This window comes from Haliotis rufescens, unplaced genomic scaffold (assembly GCF_023055435.1).
Source record: "Haliotis rufescens isolate VD_foot unplaced genomic scaffold, xgHalRufe1.0.p SCAF_82, whole genome shotgun sequence".
NCBI lineage: Eukaryota > Metazoa > Mollusca > Gastropoda > Lepetellida > Haliotidae > Haliotis > Haliotis rufescens.
The window spans coordinates 1,497,665-1,521,543 of record NW_025964375.1 but is presented as its reverse complement, the minus strand read 5'-3'; the positions used below and the strand labels follow the sequence as shown (position 1 = coordinate 1,521,543).

The 23,879-nt window shown below is 39.7% G+C and overlaps 1 protein-coding gene across 2 annotated transcripts in view; it reads left to right on the top strand.

Annotated features, from left to right (window-relative positions):
- Nucleotides 1-466: 466 nt before the first annotated feature.
- LOC124144456 overlaps nt 467-23,879 on the top strand; it is a 39,274-nt gene continuing 15,861 nt past the window's right edge. Inside the window, exons 1-3 of one of the 2 annotated variants that reach the window (XM_046513867.2) lie at nt 473-565; nt 3,102-3,113; nt 13,988-14,380. In XM_046513867.2, coding sequence (XP_046369823.2) covers nt 3,105-3,113; nt 13,988-14,380 — 402 coding nt within the window. In that variant the 5' untranslated portion in view covers nt 473-565; nt 3,102-3,104. Of the gene's footprint in view, nt 566-3,101; nt 3,114-13,987; nt 14,381-23,879 lie in introns of both variants that reach the window. The other variant, XM_048390106.1, reaches the window with a different exon arrangement.

The window sequence follows — 23,879 nt, the reverse complement described above, 5'->3', positions numbered from 1 at the left end:
TGAGCTCATGAAAAAAACTCGAAACCCAACCACGTTCTTCCTCCTATTTTTCATCACGTCTCCCGATCACGCGTTATAACGAGTTTACACACCGCTCGTTCATCCGATTTTATCACAACATTCAATGGCTATTGATACAGAATCGTGTACATGGAATTAACATGTAAGCATACCCAGTAACATCGATGTGATATTTTTCATAGCAATCCCGAGAAAACACTAATACAATCTGTGAGAGTCGTTGTCACCACACTGACAAGTAAATTTATCGTATATTTTGTATATCAAATCTGGTGTATATCGAAAAAATCAGTCCGTTAAATGTACAGTGTGCAAGTTGGTCGATCTCTTTCCCCAACGAAAGGTGCTTGCGAAAGGTGTGTGTCGGTAGGAGGCGGGTCTGACATGCCCTCGTTTCGAAGCAAATGAGTCCAAAGGTCAAGGTCTTTACATGACACAGATGTGACGACAATGTGATAAGGCCTGACTGACACACTGTAGTTTGCGTTTTGCTGTTCACACTTGCCATCGCGCTTACCTGGGCGACAGTCATGACAGGTGGAAGGTAAGGTCTCGTGTCCCAGTAATGATTTCACTCCATAACATTTAGATATAATATATATGTGTTTATTTTCACTTAGGTTTCTCGACACAGTTTAAAGACAATGTCACCAAGCGAATCGTATATGGCGTTGAGTATATTCATCTACAAATGTCTATGTACAGTGCACAGAACTTCATGTTTTAAGTAACTGATGTCAGTCGTTTATTTTGCTAGGACATTTGTGTCCATTAATGGTATAATTAATTTTATTTATACGAGATCAATGTGAAAATCCCTTTAGTTTTGTGAAGCATGGTATTGTGATGACATACATACATTGGCTGATACGAATCTATTTATGCTAATTGGTGTTATTGTTGATTAGTATTGTATTGCGATAGGCACAAGCAGGCAATGAAAAAATATATTCATGATAACCACTACGTAGGTTTCTGTCGCAATCGGCGTGTGTTTGCATATCAATAATACACAGACAAGGACAATACAAGCTTCACGTGAAATAATTACACGTGCAACAGTAACGCAATGCCCTAAATGACAATTATAAAAACGTAAAAGTACTGCAAATATGATCATAGATAAAGTGATTTAATTTGTGTTATAATTGCTTTCACACAGCTATCTACTTTAAATATATCGGTATTCCGTTTTGACGCATTAATTTTTTTTTTCTATTATCATTTTTAGTCCATGCTGTGTCTAATAAAACCAAAATATTTCACCTTTTCTTCACGGAAAGCATGCACAGCCCTTATATTACTTGAACATAATTTATTATGCAAAAATATTAATAAAATTTGTGAGGAATTACAAATTTATAGTTTAGCTTTTGTCTCACAAAGCATTATAATACGCTAAATGTGTGCATATGCAGACATGTAAACACATTGGGTATTTTAGATGGAGCATAGTAAACATAACTAGATTTTTTTGTATATATTATACTATTGTTCCTAAATATGTTTCAAGAAATATATACATTGCACGTACATAAGTATAAAATGTCATATTCAGTTTACCACAAATATAGGATGCAAATATCAGTTTTCAAGTACAATAAGCGAATGATAATTAACTTAATTCTACTTACAGATTTAAGCCAGGAATCAATAAATAACGATCAAAATTCATGGGTTTTTTGTGTTGATAATAAAGTACAGTAATAGAAAAGTTCAAACACGGACACTCTTTCACAAACCCACTTGTACAGAGTGTTGTGATAAGATTAGTTGTTTCATCTCAAAGTCTAGTTATTTATTCAAAACAAATACGGGCTGTGAAATAATTGAATTTAACCAAACTTATCGATTGTATTCATTGTGTCAACTTCAGTTGTATCAATTAGTTCATATAAGAGGCGATTAAAGGGATTGTGGGGACAGGCTGGCTGACTTGGTTGATGCATGTCATCGTGTCCCAATTGCGTAGGTGGGCTGTGTAGATTCGATAATTTACAGACTGTCGTCTCACAGATGAAATATTTCCGATTGTGGCCTTATGCAACAAAGAAGCAAACAGTAAGTTCACAAAATTATGAAAATACATACTGCCAGCAAATGATATAGTTTCTTAAAAGCAAACCAATTATAATGACCTTGCATATCTTACTGACATATTAAGATGGATTTAGGGTTGGTAATATTATGTTAATATCAACCGTAGTTTGCTTTGCCACTTTGGTCATTATGATACATCAGGTGAGGTGACATGGGTTTTAAAGTCGCGTCCAAGATTATTGCACTTATTTAGCGGCGTGCATGTGTGTGTGTGGCTGCTTGTACTAGTCGGGACTGATGCCGATTTTATAGTGCTAGCTCACTGAGGTACCATGCCGCAGTTTAACATGAATACGTCACTCAGACACAGTATACTGACTCCGAGCCGACCAGTCCTTGTTTTAGCCCCTTAATGCCGAGCGCCAGACAGGGTAACAACAAGTACCACCTTTTAACGTCTTTTAGTACTAAATGGGTACAATGTGCGAAGCCCATTTCTGGTGACCCCGCCGGGCTATTGCGGATATGATCCCAAAAGCGTCGTAGAACCCAAGTCACTCACTAAAAAATGCACTGGGTTGGAGGTGAAAACATCGACAATGTAGACACCATCTATCTTGTGAGTTAGTGAGTTTTACGCCGCTTTTAGCACTATTCCAGCAATATCACGGCGGGGGACACCAGAAATGGGCTTCACACATTGTACCCATGTCAGGAATCGAACCCGGGTCTTCGGAGTGACGAACGAACGCTTTAACCACTAGGCTACCCGACCGCCCCTCAATCTTGTGCTTACCTTTGTATTCTGGAAAGAAATTGAATGAATGAACTTGGGAAAGGGTTTTAATACATGGTATTCATGTTCCATGCATGTTCAAACAAGCATGGAAGAACCGCCCACACCTCCTTTACACAGCCGCTCCTTGAAAATGAACTGCATTTGAGAGTTATATTCATAAATCAGGATTGAAAAACTTTCCATATCAAAGTCCACTGCAGGTATTTCTTATGGTTATGGACTATTTCGCTTTCATTTACAGGGTATGTCTATGGTGAGTATGGTAGTCAAGGCCATGATGGAAAAGTCGTTATGTTCTAATTATATATGTTAATTTACTCATAAGCAAAGGTATTTGTTTATTTATATTTACTGACAACTAGAAAATCGATTAAGTATTTGGATGTGGACATCACTTCAGAGATTCATCAATCGTGTGTTCACAACAAATATCTTGTTAATCAAGACAAGGTTATCTGGATGCAACAATAATAATAAAAGAAAACACAAGTTGAACACTGCTGGGTCGAATTTAAAACTTTAATTAAATAAATTAAGGGGCCCATCTTGAGTCGTGTTAAATACGGATACACCAGTCTCTTCAAAGAAAAGATATACGTTTTCATGTAATATGAAATAGTTTGTAAATTAAAGGTGTGTAAGGAAGTTTTCTGCAGTCTGGCTATACCACACTGCACAGTCACGCTAAATTCGACAATGTTTACAAGAGGGGATTACAAGAGATGAACTAGGAACAATTAGCTTAATGTAAAATACTCATGTAAAATATTAATTTTTGTATTTATTGATCGCCGAAGTGTAACATACTACACTTACTCTAAAAGTCCTTCATGTACCTTTATAACTTAAATTACATCAGCGATAGTATTGTTGACGCTAATATTTCTTCACTATTCATGCGAATATCTTTCGCTACTTAATCATCGAACTTTAAACCTACACATTATCTTAGAGATTTACATCTTGATCGGAATGATGAGCGCAAAGGAAAATATTATGTAAGGAATTTCATATTCTTATCAATACGTGAACCACTTTTGAAGCATGAGACCTTAATCAAATTGGCTTTTTCCGTTGTTGATTTACAGAGAATACTCTGTATAAGATGGGGAGAATTACAGTTTATTACATGTAAACAATCGTCTGATTGTATTCAGAATAAATACCTGCAAATAGTTCAAGGGTGTAATAAAATTATGTTATTTATCTATCCAGGAAGAGTGTTTTTGATATGATACTAATGCTGCATTAATAGTTAAATGTAGAAACACCTTATATCAACACTATCACATACATATGATCTCGTTCAATGGACTTATAACGATGGACAAAAGTATTGTCGCCAAAATTTAGTCAATCAAGCACAAATAATTGTATGCATATACACTGCTGCATATCTACACAGGTGTGTTTGGGTATCGATCAGCTCAAGATTAATTAACCGTGTTTCATATCCATGAAGAAATCATTTTTGAAAAAAATATGCTGACGTAACATTAAACGCCATTGCGAAGGCCTGTCGCCTGTACGATGAAAACTCATGTCACTGCCGACGTGTGGCTCGTATTTTTACTCTATCCAATTGCAACGGTATGATTGTTCTTTAAACTTTTAAACCATTGCTTATGCGAAGGTTAGGGACGGACGTATTGTTCACGGGCATACATGGGAGGATGGATGTGTGAGTTGGGTTAACGCCGCTTCAAGAGTAATGCAGTTTTGTCCAGGCGTGACAGCTTCACATAGGAGGAAAGCCAAACGGGACGCCGGTCTCAGATGTTTACCACTTTGATGAGGTGTTAATGCACACATACATGTATATCTATGCGTGTATGGATAGTAGGCATTACTCGAGGTATTAATGTACATATAAATGTATCTCTATGCTTGTATGGACAGTAGGCATTATTTGAAGTATTAATGTACATAAATGTATTATACTTGCATAGATTGGTAGGCATGACTCGGGGTATTAATGTAAACATACATGTATCTCTGCTTGTATAGACAGTAGGCATTGCTCGTGGTATTGATGTTCACATACATGTATCTCTGCTTGCATGGACAGTAGGCATTGCTCGTGGTATTAATGTAAACATACATGCATCTCTATGCTTGTATTGACAGTAGGCATTACTCGAGGTATTAATGTACACATACATGTATCTCTATGCTTGCATAGACAACATCATTACTGCAGGTATTTATGTGCACATACATGCGTCTCTATGCTTGTATGGACGATAGGCATTACTCGTGGTATTGATGTACACATACATGTATCTCTGCTTGTATAGACAGTAGGCATTGCTCGTGGTATTGATGTACACATACATGTATCTCTGCTTGTATAGACAGTAGGCATTGCTCGTGGTATTGATGTTCACATACATGTATCTCTGCTTGTATAGACAGTAGGCATTGCTCGTGGTATTAATGTACACATACATGTATCTCTGCTTGTATAGACAGTAGGCATTGCTCGTGGTATTGATGTACACACACATGTATCTCTGCTTGTATAGACAGTAGGCATTGCTCGTGGTATTGATGTACACATACATGTATCTCTGCTTGTATGGACAGTAGGCATGCTCGTGGTATTGATGTACACATACATGTATCTCTGCTTGTATGCACAGTAGGCATTGCTCGAGGTATTAATGTACACATACATGTATCTATGTTTGTATGGACAGTAGGCATTGCTCGTGGTATTAATGTACATATACATGTATATCTATGCTTGTATAGACAGTAGGCATTGCTCGTGGTATTAATGTACATATACATGTATCTCTATGCTTGTATGGCATGACTCGCGGTATAAATGTGCATATACATGTATCTGTGCATGCTTGTGTGGCTTGACTCGAGGTATAAATGTACATATACATGTATCTATGCATGCTTGTGTGGCTTGACTCGTAGTATAAATATACATATACATGTCTCGGTGCTTGTATGGCATGACTCGTAGTTTAAATGTACATATACATGTCTCTGTGCTTGTATGGCATGACTGGTAGTATAAATGTATATATACATGTCTCTGTGCTTGTATGGCATGACTCGTGGTATAAATGTACATATACATGTCTCTGTGCTTGTATGGCATGACTGGTAGTATAAATGTACATATACATGTCTCTGTGCTTGTATGGCATGACTGGTAGTATAAATGTACATATACATGTCTCTGTGCTTGTATGGCATGACTGGTAGTATAAATGTACATATACATGTCTCTGTGCTTGTATGACATGACTCGTGGTATAATGTACATATACATGTCTCTGTGCTTGTATGGCATGACTGGTAGTATAAATGTACATATACATGTCTCTGTGCTTGTATGGCATGACTCGTAGTATAAATGTATATATACATGTCTCTGTGCTTGTATGGCATGACTGGTAGTATAAATGTACATATACATGTCTCTGTGCTTGTATGATGTACATATACATGTCTCTGTGCTTGTATGGCATGACTCGTGGTATAAATGTACATATACATGTCTCTGTGCTTGTATGGCATGACTGGTAGTATAAATGTACATATACATGTATCTGTGCTTGTATGGCATGACTGGTAGTATAAATGTATATATACATGTCTCTGTGCTTGTATGGCATGACTGGTAGTATAAATGTATATATACATGTCTCTGTGCTTGTATGGCATGACTTGTGGTATAAATGTACATATACATGTCTCTGTGCTTGTATGGCATGACTGGTAGTATAAATGTATATATACATGTCTCTGTGCTTGTATGGCATGACTGGTAGTATAAATGTACATATACATGTCTCGGTGCTTCTATGGCATGACTGGTAGTATAAATGTATATATACATGTCTCTGTGCTTGTATGGCATGACTGGTAGTATAAATGTACATATACATGTATCTGTGCTTGTATGGCATGACTGGTAGTATAAATGTATATATACATGTCTCTGTGCTTGTATGGCATGACTGGTAGTATAAATGTATATATACATGTCTCTGTGCTTGTATGGCATGACTGGTAGTATAAATGTACATGTACATGTCTCTGTGCTTGTATGGCATGACTGGTAGTATAAATGTATATATACATGTCTCTGTGCTTGTATGGCATGACTCGTAGTATAAATGTATATATACATGTCTCTGTGCTTGTATGGCATGACTGGTAGTATAAATGTACATATACATGTCTCTGTGCTTGTATGGCATGACTGGTAGTATAAATGTATATATACATGTCTCTGTGCTTGTATGGCATGACTGGTAGTATAAATGTATATATACATGTCTCTGTGCTTGTATGATGTACATATACATGTCTCTGTGCTTGTATGGCATGACTCGTGGTATAAATGTGTATATACATGTCTCTGTGCTTGTATGGCATGACTCGTGGTATAAATGTACATATACATGTCTCGGTGCTTGTATGGCATGACTCGTGGTATAAATGTATATATACATGTCTCTGTGCTTGTATGGCATGACTCGTAGTATAAATGTATATATACATGTCTCTGTGCTTGTATGACATGACTGGTAGTATAAATGTACATATACATGTATCTATGCTTGTGTGGCTTGACTCGTGAAATAATTGTGCATACATATGTATCTATGCTTGTATGGCATGACTCGTGGTATAAATGTACATATACATGTATCTATGCTTATGTACATCTATTTACATTCATGCACAGACTAGTTGGTATTACTCGGGGTATATCTGTATATATATTTATATATATATCGATTGGTAGGCATGATCCATGGTATAAATGTACACACACACACACACGGTGCTTGTATGGCATGACCCGTGGTATAAATGTACATATTCATGTATCTATGCTTGTGTGGCTTGACTCGTGATATAATTGTGCATACATATGTATCTATGCTTGTATGGCATGACTCGTGGTATAAATGTACATATACATGTATCTATGCTTATGTACATCTATTTACATTCATGCACAGACTAGTTGGTATTACTCGGGGTATATCTGTATATATATTTATATATATATCGATTGGTAGGCATGATCCATGGTATAAATGTACACACACACACACACACACACACACACACACACACATACACACATTAGCTCGTAATTGTGAAAGTAATTTGGTTTGAACATTTTTTATTTTTACTTTTTTTATTTTATTTATTTATTTATTTATTTATTTATTTATTTATTTATTTATTTATTCATTTATGTTTTTTGTTGTTTTTTTGGGAGGCGGTATTTTACGCAAATACGCAGCTTATTTGTAGCTCTGTATATATCCTATCAAATATACTAAACAACAAAAGTTCCCGTGACACCAATATTTTAGTGTTTTTCAAACAAGTAAAGTTTGGTTTTCAATATTGTAGTACATGTATGGAATCAAGTCACAAAAACGCAACTGCTACAGAAAAGCATCCATTCCATGCAAAAGTTGACTTTTATGCAAGCCCCATGCATTTCACTACCCAAGAATGGGTATAAAAACATGTGCGTTAACGGGATCCCATATGCATTGTTTAGCATCGTGCTGACAACAACCACTCAGAAAAACAACAACATTTCGCAATTATTCCACGCCTGTCACACACGAGCGATTGGTATGCCTGAAGCATTATCGAGTCAACGTGATGTTGCAAGACAATTTAACGTCCACAAAAACACCATTTGGCGTTTATGGCAACGTTGGCAACAGACGAATGCAGTCAGAGACCATCCTCGGAGTGACAGGCCACGCGTAACCAATAATCGACAAGTCAATTGGATTCGAACAACACACCTACGAAATCGATTCCAGCCAGCAACAGTGACTGCAAGAAGCATCCCTGGCCTTAGAGGAATATCTTCACAAACCGTACGTCGTAGCCTCAGATGTGCAGGGATTGTCGCCAGAAGACACACCAGACGTCCCATTTTGACAGGAAACCACCGTCAAGCACGTCTACAATGGTGCAGACAGCGTCTACGCTGGACGGCCATGCAGTGGGGACAAGTTCTATTCACTGACGAGTCTCGTTTTCACCTCAGCCACAGGATGGGCGGATTCGAGTGTACCGACGTCGAGGTGAACGTTACGTCAATCATTGTGTCATGGAAGAAGATCGGTTCGGAGGCGGCAGCGTTATGGTATGGGGTGGGATTACAGCAAGACAGAGGACCCGTTTGAAAGTGGTAGAGGGAAATCTCAATGGACAGCGCTACCGCGACGAGATCATCGGCCCTGTTGTTCTACCGTTTTTGCATCGTCATGGCCCAGGCATTACCTTTGAACATGACAAGGCCCGGACTCATATTGCTCGACTTGTTCAGGATTCTCTTCAACAAAGCAACGTCATCCCCTGACCGGCTCGCTCCCCTGATCTCTCACCAATTGAGCACATGTGAGATGAGATGGATCGACGTCAACCACGTGTTCCACAGACACACCAGGAACTTCGAAACATGCTCCAGCAGATATGGACAGATATCCCACAGGACTTTGTGCGACGCCTAGTCCATTCCATGAGAAGAAGATGTGTTGCTTGCATCGCAACCAGAGGTGGACACACACGATATTGATTTGTAAATTGACATTTTGGCATGTTCATGTGTTTTTTTTTATGAAATCACGCATTTTCTGAAGTCAGTGTGGCAAATTTAACCATTTGAACACTTACAGTAGTCTTTTATCTGTTGCAAACCGAAATTGTTTCAGATTTGGTAAAAAACATAACTTTGCATTAAATCTTATTCAATGTCACAGGAACTTTTGTTGTTCAGTATATATGCAGAACTTGTTTGGCATGATTCGAGGTATTAATGTAGACAAACATATATCTATGCTTGTATGGTATGATTCGAGGTATTAATGTACCTAAGGCATATCTAAGGCAGACACAAGGTATGAACATCCGCAGTGAATGAACTACCGTGGACAGCCTTTAATTATTCAAGTTTAACAGCAAACAATAGAAGCAATGTCAGGGATGTGTGCATCATATCTCCTGAAGTGGGTAGTAACTGCATTGATTGCAGACAACTGGCCACCTTTTGTACACGTGACGGCGAGTGTGACCATACGGCATTTGTTTCTATGTTGTCTTCCCGCTTGTATTGCTTCAGTGTCTGCGAATTTTATAACCTCAGTGCTCGCTGTTTGTTTAACATACCACGTCTTTCGTTCATTAAAGCGGTACTGAACTCTTGAAATTTGGTAGCCCCAGCAGGTTTGATACAGGTCTCCCAAGCACCATTTCTGTGCTGGGGATAATTTTACAGACACCTTTTCACTGCATCTCGTTTTTATGTTAATACAAGTATAATATCAATTAAAAGAATGTATATACAAGGACACGGGTGTAGTCGATTGCAGTTCGATGTGGAGAGTTGAAACGTTGTATTTTCCCGATAACCACCACATGTCTGTATAATTGTAAATGTTTTTATACTTCGTGTCACGAATCAGAAACTGTGTGTCACGTCCACAAAACAGTTATTGTTTGTGACCTAGGCAGTGCAGAAACCTCGTTCCATACAGTGTACTCTATGTCTGTCTTTGTTTGATTTATATTGTTTTCAAACATAATATGCCTCGTAGAATAACAGTTTTCTACATTCGGGAAATAACGTTTTTTCTACATTTGCTAAAAACAATTATAATGGGTGGCATATAGTATAACCTATACTAAACTATTCTCAGCAATCGTGAAAAGTTTTTTAAACTGCCGAGCCTTAATTAATACACTTAGATAATGAATCTTCAAATGACTCCAGCTCGGACAATGCAGATTACTTTTATTCAACAATGAGATATGCATGTATACATGAGCCTGTTATAAATAAAAGCCACACAACTCTTTCCATAGTCATAAATACAAGCCACAAAACCTTTTCTGTTATCAAAAGACACGTCTGCTTAAAGCATAGTTCATGGTACTCTCCCAAATTTATCATATGCATGAATTATGAATTTGTGAATCACGATAGTGATGATACCGGGTTTTTCGCCTTAAGACATCTGTGAGGCTTTTGTGGCGTCAGTAGAAAGATCAAGGTCATGTGTGTAAACTACTGAAGCGTCTTCTCCAATGACCATTCCTGGACGGAACAAGCCCTCAGCAACCTATGATTGCCGTACAAAGTGGCTATACGAGGGCTGGTCAAAAAGTTTTAAGCCTCACAAACAAAACCAACAATTGTGAAAGTGTTTCTAATGTTATTTTTCAACATTATCTCCCTTCTTTTCAATAAACTTCTCATATTGATAGTGAAGTGTTTTTCAAATCCAATCAGGACATTTGTTATGAAGCCACCCCGAAAACCCCATTCACGGAAGCTTTGAGGTCATCGTTGTCGTCATAGCGCTTTCCACGAAGGTATTCTTTCAGTTTAGGAAACAGGTGGAAATCACTTGGTGCCAGATCTGGCTAGTATGGAAGATGAGGAAGCTCTTGGAACCCACATTGTCGCACAGCAGTCTTTGCAAGTCGAGAGGTGTGAGAAGAGGCATTGTCATGAATTAGTAGAAATCCAGCAATAAGCATTCCTCGCCGCTTTCCTTTGATAGAATCTCTCAGGAGATGAAGCAAATCAGCATAGTAGGCACCGGTAATCGTCGTTTGACTTTCTAAATAATCAACAAGGATCGCACCCTTTGGATCCCAGAATACATTGGCCATAACTTGAATGTCTTTCATGCCGGAGAAGTGGAATGATGCCATTTCATGGATTGACGTTTTGACTCGGGGTCATAGTGGTAGATCCATGTTTCATCACCTGTTACTAATCTCTTTCAGAATTTGACGAAATCCTCCTCAGTTAGCTCTATTTTTCCCTGGCAATGTCAGCTCGTTTTTCTTAAGATCAGAATTTAGAAACTTTGGCACCAAACGACCAGATATCGTATTCATATGTAAATGTTCATGAATAATAGTTTCAATAGATCCATGGCTTAGACCTGTGTCCTCTCAAGTTCAGCAATGGTAATACGTCTATCTGATAGTATACGTTTTTTCTATCCCATTGATTAAATCTTTACGGATAGAAGTTGAGGGACGTCCAGACCTTGGGTCATCATCAAGGCTTGTTCTCACATCCTTAAAGATAGCTGCCCAAACTTTAACAGTGGAATAGCTAGGGCACTGATCCCGATACACTTGTGACATGCGGTCATGAATTACTTTCATGAAAGTACTTTTCTCTGAAGTAAAAAACTTGATGACTGCACGGTAATCGTTCTTATCCATTTCTGTGTCCATTTGGACGTTCAACTGGCTGTCACTAATATACAAACTGCCTCAACAGACCAAATACACTTGTAATGAACTACTCAAACAATGTACTACATTGACTTGTTCACTTTGTTATGGCCAATAGTTGAAAGTGAGTCCGGCTTAGAACGTTTTGATCAGCCCTCGTATAAGTCGGGTGGCCAGGTTCGATGACTTGGTTGAATGTGTGACATCGTACCCTGACGGGCGGGACGTTGAAAATACAATCAATCACTGCTTTGTCTGGTCCAGAATAATTTATAGACCGTCGGCATTTAGCAATATAATATAATATAATATAATATAATATAATATAATATAATATAATATAATATAATATAATATAATATAATATAATATAATATAATATAATATAATATAATATAATATAATATAATATAATATAATATAATATAATATAATATAATATAATGGAACGTTGAAAATACAATCAATCACTGCTTTGTCTGGTCCAGAATAATTTATAGACCGTCGGCATTTAGCAATATAATATAATATAATATAATATAATATAATATAATATAATATAATATAATATAATATAATATAATATAATATAATATAATATAATATAATATAATATAATATAATATAATATAATATAATATAATATAATGGAACGTTGAAAATACAATCAATCACTGCTTTGTCTGGTCCAGAATAATTTATAGACCGTCGGCATTTAGCAATGTAATGTAATGTAATGTAATGTAATGTAATGTAATGTAATGTAATGTAATGTAATGTAATGTAATGTAATGTAATGTAATGTAATGTAATGTAATGTAATATAATATAATATAAATACTGCTGCTTGTAATATACGAGTCTCGACGCATATCAAAGAAAAGTGTATAATAAAGACATGACACTTTTATGGGTAACTTTTATGTAATATAACGGCGATTCAGGGCTACTTTTTGCCCTTTCATCAGGTGATGACGGGAAAGCGTTAGCCTTGAAACATCGCTACAAGCAATACATATATTGTTATCCATAAGTTCGTGTCTTCGTGTTCTACATACTTCTAAACGCCTTTCAAAGATTTGATTAGTGATGAAGTTACATTATTTGTTTATTTGTTTGTTACTTGACGCCGCCTCCGTGGTCTAGTGGCAGAGCGTCTGCCCGGAGAGCGTAAGGTCGGGGGTTCGATCCCCAGCCGCGTCATACCAAAAGACCTAAAATGATGGCACTTATTGTTACCCTGTCTGGTGCTTAGCGTTAAAGAGATAAAACAAGGACTGGTCGGCTCGGATTCAGTATACTCTGTCTGAGTGGGGTATTCATGTTAAACAGCGGCATGGTATCTCAGTGGGCGAGCAGCCTAGCACTATAAAATCTTCTTCCGGACTAGCAGACACACGCACGCACGCACGCACGCACGCACGCACGCACACACATACACACGTGCATGCACGTCGCTATATGAGTGCAAAACCAACTTGCCGCCGACGTTAAACCCCACCTCACCTCACCTCACCTCACCTCACCTCACCTCACCTCACCTCGCCTCACCTCACCTCACCTCACCTCACCTCACCTCACCTCACCTCACTTTTTCCTGCTACATGACGACGGTTTGTGAATGAGACCAGGCTCCGCCATCATGTGACCGTGCCTGCCCACCCGATCCATTTAGTTGCCTGTTACGACAAGCATAGGTTTTTCTGGTTCTACAAATGTTATTGACGGAAAAAATGAATAAATGTATGAAGTTAAATCATTCATGTCAACGGTTTTCAAAACGTTTTAATCTAACGTTTCCGTTAGGCCATAGACGTGACGAATAGATTGCGACGTTTATAATGGTAAATCTTTTTTCAGATTTGTCGTCAAGAGAGACACAGATGTTTGCATGTAGACATGCCGTCTAAACGAGGACGAGGACACGGTCAGAGTAGACAGGATTCCCTAGGAGGAGAACAGGCTCCCTCAACCCCGCTGAATACGCCGCATGCAGGGTGCGGAGGACAGAACAGTTCACACTTAGATTTACTAGACTCTGGTAGCCCTGAAAGTATCGAGGTAGATGTACCCGTTCATTCTCGTGACAATAGTGCTGAAACTAACGGTCCTTCTAAGGAGGGGGGTAGGAACGTCAGTTGCAGGGGGGAGAAGATGGGCGTGACGTCGTTGAAGACGTCGCTGCAATGTGTTGTGTGTGCCGATAACGCAAGCGGACAGTACTTTGGTGCCACCGTATGTTTGCCATGCAAGGTAGGTTAATTTTATGCAGCCTGTAAGTGGGTGGAAGGATGTTGTTTTACGTCGAAGTGTCCAATTCTCCCGCCATATCGCGAGGGCTATGAAAGGTGTCTCTCCGCCTTTCTTTCTCGGCTTAAACAGCTAATCCAGAGGTTGAAAGTCAAAGAGTCATGCCGTCACATACACCCACCCAAATACACCTCACACGCATCACACACACGCCCACCCCGAACACTCACACCCACACACACACACACACACACACTCACCCACCCACATACACCCACCCAAATACACAACACACACACATCACACACACGCACACCGCGAACACTCACACCCACACTCACCCACACACATACACCCACCCAAATACACCCACCCAAATACACCACACACACACATCACACAAACGCACACCCCGAACACTCACACCCACACTCACCCACACACATACACCCACCCAAATACACCAAACACACACATCACACACACCCCGAACACTCACACCCACACACCCACACTCACCCACCCATATACACCAAACACACACATCACACACACGCACACCCCGAACACTCACACCTACACTCACCCACACACATACACCCACCCAAATACACAACACACACACATCACACACACGCACACCGCGAACACTCACACCCACACTCACCCACACACATACACCCACCCAAATACACCCAACACACATCACAAACACGCACACCCCGAACACTCACACCCACACACCCACACTCACCCACCCACAAACACCCACCCAAATACACCACACACACACATCACTCACACGCCCATCCCGAACACTCACACCCACACACCCACACCCACACACCCACCCATTTACACCACACACACACATCACACACACGCACACCCCGAAAACTCACACCCACACAACCACACTCACCCACCCACATACATCCACCCAAATACACAACACACACATCACACACACTCCCATCCCGAACACTCACACCCACACCCACACTCACACCCACACCCACCCAAATACACCACACACACATCACACACAAGCCCATCCCGAACACTCACACCCACACACCCACACTCACCCACCCATATACACCCACCCAAATACACCACACAAGCACATCACACACACGCCCACCCCGAACACGCACACCTACACACCCACACTCACCCACCCACATACACCGACCCAAATACACCACACACACATCACACACACTCCCATCCCGAACACTCACACCTACACACCCACACTCACCCACCCACATACACCCACCCAAATACACCACACACACATCACACACACGCACACCCCGAACACTCACACCCACACACTCACACACCCACATACACCCACTCAAATACACCACACACACACATCACTCACACGCACACCCCGAACACTCACACCCACACACCCACACTCACACACCCACATACACCCACCCAATTACACCACACACACACATCACACAAACGCACACCCCGAAAACTCACACCCACACAACCACACTCACCCACCCACATACATCCACCCAAATACACCACACACACATCACACACAAGCCCACCCCGAACACTCACACCTACACACCGACACTCACCCACCCAAATACACCACACACACACACATCACACACACGCCCATCCCGAACACTCACACCTACACACCCACACTCACCCACCCAAATACACCCACCCAAATACACCACACACACATCACACACAAGCCCACCCCGAACACGCACACCTACACACCCACACTCACCCACCCACATACACCCACCCAAATACACCACACAAGCACATCACACACACGCCCACCCCGAACACGCACACCTACACACCCACACTCACCCACCCACATACACCCACCCAAATACACCACACACACATCACACACAAGCCCACCCCGAACACTCACACCCACACACCCACACTCACCCACCCACATACACCCACCCAAATACACCACACACACACACATCACACACAAGCCCACCCCGAACACTCACACCTACACACCCACACTCACCCACCCACATACACCCACCCAAATACACCACACACACATCACACACAAGCCCACCCCGAACACTCACACCTACACACCCACACTCACCCACCCACATACACCCACCCAAATACACCACACACACATCACACACAAGCCCACCCCGAACACTCACACCCACACACCCACACTCACCCACCCACATACACCCACCCAAATACACCACACACACATCACACACAAGCCCACCCCGAACACTCACACCCACACACCCACACTCACCACCCACACGCCCACCACAAACACTCACAGTCAAACCCACATACACACAGACACACACACGCCCCCAAACACTCACACTATACACAAATACACACGTGGGTGCAGATGACAGGTGCAATAGAATCGCCCACATACCGAATCGCCCACCACACACTTATCAACACACATACACCACACACACACACATCACACACACGCCCAACCACACACCCACACTCATACACCCAAACACTCTCTCTCTCACACACACACACACACACACACACACACACACACACACACACACACACACACACACACACACACACACGCCCATCCCAAACACTCACACCCACACCCACCCACATACAGCACACACACATCACACACACGCCCACCCCAAACACTCACCCACACTCACACCCACATACAGCACACACACATCATACACACGCCCACCCTAAACACTCACCCAAACCCACCAACACACACAGGCCCACATACACCACACACACATGCCCGTCCCAAACACTCACACCCACACCCACACCCACACCCACACCCACACCCACACCCACACCCACCCACATACACCACACACACAGCACACACAAGCCCACCATAAACACTCACCTACACCCACCTACACACACGCACACACACACGCTCTCAAACAGTCACATCACACATACACGCGCGAAATGATTTGCTGCAAAAAAAACAAATTACAAAATACAAATTGCTCTTCAAACTTATAATATATTATGAATATTTTCCTAAAATATAAGAATTAAGACCATGCAGAATTAAGACCATCCGTTTTAGGAAAAGATAAAGATAGGCTCTTCAGCAATTCATTCATTTAATTCATTCAGTTATACAAGTATAACCTTTTAAAAGTGTATTGGTATAACTGTCTGAACTTAAAGAGATGCAACACCACATCTGTTTTGACATTGGGGTTGTTCGTTTTGATCTTGGTACATATCTTTCAATATTTGATTTTCATTAAGAACTTGTGTGTGTTTAACTGTTGCATACTCTAATTTCCATAATCCCGTGTTGGCGCATTATTTAAATGGTATATTTATATACTTTACCTTTGTTTGTATTGAATACAGAACTCATTTAGCTTGAAAAACAGGAAATTATCAAGCAATAGTTTATTTGTTATTTTTATGTAACCTGTAAAGCTTCGTTACACCTATTGGTCATCTGTGTACATATGTCTATAACCTACCTGCACGCATTCATCGTGCATTATTTCTAAATATGTAAGTCTTTAATTTATTTTTTTATTTTTTATTTTTATATTTTATATTTCACACGCATAATAACTTATTCTGAATTGTAATGCGTTACATGTTAAAAAGAAGTTCAGTTGTTTTCTTGAGACTAAGTATTCGAGCAAACCCGTGACCCGGGTGGAATAGGCCTTCAGCAACCCATGCTTTCCATAAAAGGCGACTATGCTTGTAAGAGGCGACTAACGGGATCGGGTAGTCAGACTCGCTGACTTGGTTGATGCATGTCATCGTACCCCAATTGCATGTATCGATGCTCATGACGTCAGTCACTGGATTGTCTGTTCCAGACTCGATTAATTACAGACCGCCGTCATATAGATGGAATATTGCTGAGTGCTAAACTAAATTTGATAACTCCACAAAAGCGGAGCTTCTTGCAGAGAATATCGTAATTAATACTGATCCATTGTAGCAAAAGTTGTCATTAAGACATGAAACCTTTTCGGAGATAACAGCTTCTAAATTGACAAAAAAGTTCACGTCTTCATGTCGTTCCAACTTTTAAATGTCAATCGAAGACTAGAATACTTGTCCTGTTAATCATTCTTCGTTTCCACTGTCAGACAACTGGGTGTCTGGTCTGGTGTGACTAATAAGAGGGGACGTGTCTATTATTAGATTATTACTGCATTACATGACAAATCGACACCGATCTGTTTACGTAAATGGGACCCCGTCGAACAGCGGGCGTTCCCCAAAACTCGGTTTTGTATCCGCTCCAGTTCATTGAAAATATATATGATATATGATGTGTTTTGTATGACATGATTATTTGGCGATGCCACATTCCTTATGACTATCTTAAAAAATGTTTTGATTCTTGATAGATTTATTTTAACAGATTTAGAATCTCCCAATATCCAAATTTTGTAGATCGATGCTCATAATGTCAATCACTGGATTGTCTGATCCATACTCGATTATTTACTGACCGCTGTCATATAGGATCCGGACTGATGAGGATTCAGTGTATGTATGTGCAGCAGCCAACATACAATGTGTTACACAGAAGTAACCTTCGAACAAATTACACACGCAACCTCATACACAACATAAAAGCATTGCAATCTGCTACCTCCAGATGTGTTCTGGTTCGGGACATTGAAAACACACCATATATCCTTGACATACATACCTCCTGGGAGATGGAAAAAGTCATTCGCTTCATTTCATACATCTGTAATACGGAGTATAGAAGGTCATTGGCCTCTTTGTGCCTTTCTGGGGTCATGATAAACTTGATTAAGTGGAATTAATTAGAATAACACCATGTTTTTTGCAAACCGAGAAAGGTACTATTGTGTAGTGATTGATAAACACCTGATCGTGATATAGTCGGAATCGTACAAAAGACTCTGCTTTTACTTAATATTTCTTGTGATTGTGGAAATGATTTTTGTCTTGTTTAGTGACATGAACCGAGTCGAATTGTCTGCTGGCGATCATTTTGACACCGAGACATATCACAGACTTAAGTTAAAACGGTTGGACATACCAACGAGGAATTGGCAGGGTCGGGACAGTAAATCTGCCCACAACCAGGTTGTGCCCACGTATGGTTTAGACTGCAGTCCTCGGATGGTCCTTCGGGATATGATGAACCTCTTTATGTATTTCATTCAAGGGGTGTGAATGGTAACATTTATATTGTACTAAGTAGTGTGTATAGTAAAGGTGAAGCTTGTATTAGAGCAGACAGTTGCAAATCAGGCTCAGTCAGGACATCACGTGGAGTACGTCAAGGTTGTATTCTCTGTCCAGTTTTGTTTATCTTCTTCGTGAATGAATTTACGGTGTTTTTGTTTCACGGGACATTGATGAAATCTTATCATTGTTGTTTGCTGATGATATATCTTTAATTGATGATTGTGTTGTTCACTTGCAAAGAAAGCTGTATGCCCTTGATATGTTTTGTAATAAAAGGGGCAAAGAAATGGTGGTTACTCAAGGAAAACTGACAAGTGGCATTATGGAGGCTCGCAAATGCAAACTGTAACACATACATATATAGGAATTGTCTTTTCGTCTTGATTAATTCGGTCGAAGGCGTGTGAGACATTATCTATTGTCACCGGATCGTAAAACCAGTCTAGTCACGGTCTCGTGACCGCACTTCTTCCCTCTCCTTTAATTGTCCGGCTTCCATCACCATTCGTCGTTGTCCAGTGTCTTCACATTCATTGTTAGAGAATTGGCGAGCCGTAAATTTCGTATTCTCTAGCGGTTTAATCGCATACATATGTATTGATTTTATATATGTTATCCTATGTACGTTAGCTACATTATTCATGAATGGAAAATGTTTTAGTAACTTTGATTTCCACGCAATAACGCTATTATTTAGTACCGGTAGATATTTCTAGTGTGTTCATCGTTATTTTTGCCGCCTCAATAATTGTACATATCTGGTTGTAAATATTTAGTGGTACCGTTGGATAGCTTATGTTCCGCGCTTTATTTTGGTTTGGTACTTACATCTTGGTTTAGTACTAAGTTTGCTATCCTGAGTCTTTAGTCGATAAGACTAGGTTGCTATTCAGGCATTTTGCTCTATTTATTGCCCAAGCGGTTTATTTAAGGGATAGGGCATCTGTGTTTACTTTCCCTATTTAACCCAGCTGAGGTTATTCACCAATTAGAGTATTGAGTTATGAACTCTCAGGTGTTAATTGGTCTCAGCCGACTCAATTGGCTTTCTTTCTATGCATCAATATCTTGTCAAAGTTTTTATTTAGCTACTCAGCTTGTATATTTGCTCAGATTTAATTAATCAGTGATCATTATCAGCGTAAAGTGGGATTTTGTTCCTTAATATTATCGTCTATTAATACAATTAGGTGGTAATAATAAACCGATGAACATGTTTTCAATATTACTTTTTTTAAGGCACAGCTCCGTGACACAAATAAAGGCAAGAAAGGCAGAGTGAGCTGTGTATTCTCTACTTAAAAGATATCAATCATTACCATTCCACACTGTTGTGACTATCTTTGATACTAAGCTAGCTCCTGTTTTATGGTGTGGCTCCGAAATCTGGCGTTTCGAACTCAAGTATAGGCAAGTTATCGAAAAAGAACAAAGCTCGTTTCATAAACGTTATTTTTTATCCTTGGGGCTTTTGTTTCAAAACGTGGTGAACACATATACACATGTACACATGTACACATGTATCTGTATTCAGAGGGTCAGGACAATTTGCGAAAAATGAAAGCAAATGCCATCTGAAGTTTACTGAGAAAACGATATGTGAAATGCTGGACGTCCTCATTGATAATATCTACGTAAAACTTGGGGGTAAGACATTTAGCCAAGAAGAGGGCATCCCCATGGGCACCAATTGTGCTCCCCTTCTTGCCGATCTGTTTCTTTCTGCATATGAATCGTAATTTCAGTTCGGATTGGCAAAGTCAAAACAAGGTAAATTGGCCAGTAAGTTTAACTTAAGCTTCAGGTATATCGATGCTCCGTACAATTACAATCAAAGAACAAATTCCCTTCAACTGGTTTACTCACCTGAACTAGAAATAAAGGAGACCCGTGAGACCGCTTCATCTGTTTCATATCTAGATCTATGCATAAAGATTCAGAGTGACAAAACACTCTCCACAAGACTGAATGACAAGAGGGATATCTTCAACTTTCCGATAATCAACTTTCCCTTCATGTCGAGCAATCATCCAGGAACACCAGCCTATGGTGTTTACATTTCTTAATTTTGAGATACAATCGAGCATGCTCTTTCTACCAAGATTTCAAAGAGCTCAGAAGTTGTATGATCAAGGTTACAACATGCCTCAGTGAAGCTTTCAAAAAGTTTAATGGTAGACATATGGAGGACGAATTTGACGCATCAGTGACAAAGATTATGTCCGATGCAATTCCCTATTTTGACAATTGACTTGGCTTTGCATGTGTTTGTGACTGGTGCAACAAGTCGGGCAGGATATGCTCACCATTTCGCGAAAATCTTGTATCATCACTATTTGATATTTATTCATAAACACATGTTCATGATATAGACAGAATCGTACAATCGACTCTATGCAAAGCTTTCTACTGGATATGGAAAGGGTTTTGACGCTTTATTTATATGTATCTAAAACAGTTAAAAAACGACCGTGCTTGTTATCTATGAATCAAAAACAATATCCACGTGTGTGCTGTGAAATGCTGAACGTATTTGATGAAAATGGTAAAATGACTCGGGTATCCAAAATCAGAATGCTGCTCATTCTTGGTTCTCCTATATTTGGATTGCCCAAGATAGTGCAAATGTAGAGCTTTTTATTCATCAACGTTGTAATGATATACAGTTCCAGAATTGGCATGACAAAGCTTCTGTAACTCAACGTTTCTAAATAGGTATACTCCTGTCATGAAAAATTCTTGAACCTGAATAATATGTATTACATCTTACAAATATACAGGATCTTGTACGAATGATATGAACATTTCGTTGTTTGTCACACAAATTGAAAAATTCATATTTGTCAATTTTCATTTGTGATTTGAACTCTTCCTATGTGCAACATCAAAGCAACTTCGATTTCAAACTCAGAGATTTATTTACTAACATGATCATAAACTGTGGTTTTATTTTCCTGTAGACAAATCTACAATGTGTGGAGCTTATTCCATGAATCCGAATGGTACTCCTGTAGGTAACACTACTATGTGTGGAGCTTATACTATGAATCCCAATAGTATTCCTGTAGGTAACACTACTATGTGTGGAGCTCATACTATGAATCCCAATAGTATTCCCGTAGACAACACTACTATGTGTGGAGCTTATACTATGAATCCCAATAGTATTCCTGTAGACAACACTACTATGTGTGGAGCTCATACTATGAATCCCAATAGTATTCCTGTAGACACATCTACAATGTCTGGAGCTTACACTATGAATCGCAATAGTATTCCTGCAGGCAACACTACTATGTGTGGAGCTTATACTATGAATCCCAATAGTATTCCTGTAGGCAACACTACTATGAGTGGAGCTTATACTATGAATCCCAATAGTATTCCTGTAGGCAACACTTCTACGGTATGTGGGGAGCTTATACTATCAATCCCAATAGTTTACCTGTAGACACATCTACAATGTGTGGAACTTACACTACGAATCCCAATAGTATTCCTGCAGGCAACACTACTATGTGTTGAGCTTATACTATGAATCCCAAAAGTTTTCCTGCAGCCAACACTACTATGTGTGGAGCTTATACTATGAATCCCAATAGTTTTCCTGCAGGCAACACTACTATGTGTGGAGCTTATACTATGAATCCCAATAGTATTCCTGTAGGCAACACTACTATGAGTGGAGCTTATACTATGAATCCCAATAGTATTCCTGTAGGCAACACTTCTACGGTATGTGGGGAGCTTATACTATGAATCCCATTAGTATTCCTGTAGACACATCTACAATGTGTGGAGCTTACACTACGAATCCCAATAGTATTCCTGCGGGCAACACTACTATGTGTGGAGCTTATACTATGAATCCCAATAGTTTTCCTGCAGGCAACACTACTATGTGTGGAGCTTATACTATGAATCCCAATAGTATTCCTGCAGGCAACACTACTATGTGTGGAGCTAATACTATGAATCCCAATAGTATTTGTACATTTCGCTATTATTTCACTATTTGACGGTGATTCATAAATAATACATAGTCGTTATCCTACATTGGACTTTGCTTTTGGTAGAGATTTCTTATGATTTTGGAAATAGCATTATTTGTTGTAAAAAGGTTTGAAACAAATTCATTTATAATGAAGAATTTGACATCACACCAGTAAAAAGGTTATTTGTGTTATCTATATCCTTGACGGCTACATTTCGTATAACGTGGGTTACTAATCTTCTTAATAGAAATTTGGACATACAACATTATATT